Raw genomic sequence first — 488 nt, 5'->3', positions numbered from 1 at the left:
CTGTGGCCACCCTGTGACCGGCCACTGCGTTACGGCCTCGGGGCGCAAGTACCACCCTGAGCACTTCATCTGCGCCTACTGCCTGGGCCAGCTGCAGAAAGGCACCTTCCGTGAGCATGGCAACAAGATGTACTGCCAGGCCTGCCACGACAAGCTCTTCCTCTGACCCCCGGCCCTCTGGCACACAGCCACCCTTCCTGCCTGGCCGGATGTCCCTGGTATCGTCCCCACCATCATCCCTAATGGGATAATCCTTTTTTTAACAGGCATCCCTGGTATCGTCCCTGCTGAGCCAAACATCCCTTGTATTGTCCCACCCATCAGTGTCCCTGGCATTGGTCCTGCTGAGCCAAACGTCCCAGCATTGTCTCTGCCAAGCCAGACATCCTGGGCATCATTCATTGTCCTCCTCCACCCCAAGACATTCTTGGCATAGTCACTGCTAAGCCACATGTCCTGGGCATTGTCCCTTCCACCTGAAGCAATAA

General features: G+C 57.4%; 1 protein-coding gene across 1 annotated transcript in view; it reads left to right on the top strand.

Moving 5' to 3' along the window:
• Positions 1 to 166, top strand: part of LOC104078643 (leupaxin-like) — a gene marked incomplete at its 5' end in the record, with an annotated part of 791 nt that extends 625 nt beyond the window's left edge. The window contains one exon of the mRNA XM_009580354.1: positions 2 to 166. Within this exon, the coding sequence (XP_009578649.1) occupies positions 2 to 166 (165 nt within the window). The remainder of the gene's footprint in view (position 1) is intronic.
• Between the last annotated feature and the right edge of the window lie 322 nt (positions 167 to 488).

The sequence above is a fragment of the Fulmarus glacialis genome, unplaced genomic scaffold, assembly GCF_000690835.1.
Source record: "Fulmarus glacialis isolate BGI_N327 unplaced genomic scaffold, ASM69083v1 scaffold37246, whole genome shotgun sequence".
NCBI classification, from domain to species: domain Eukaryota; kingdom Metazoa; phylum Chordata; class Aves; order Procellariiformes; family Procellariidae; genus Fulmarus; species Fulmarus glacialis.
Note: the sequence above shows the minus strand (reverse complement) of the source record. Positions and strands in the feature narration are given on the sequence as shown.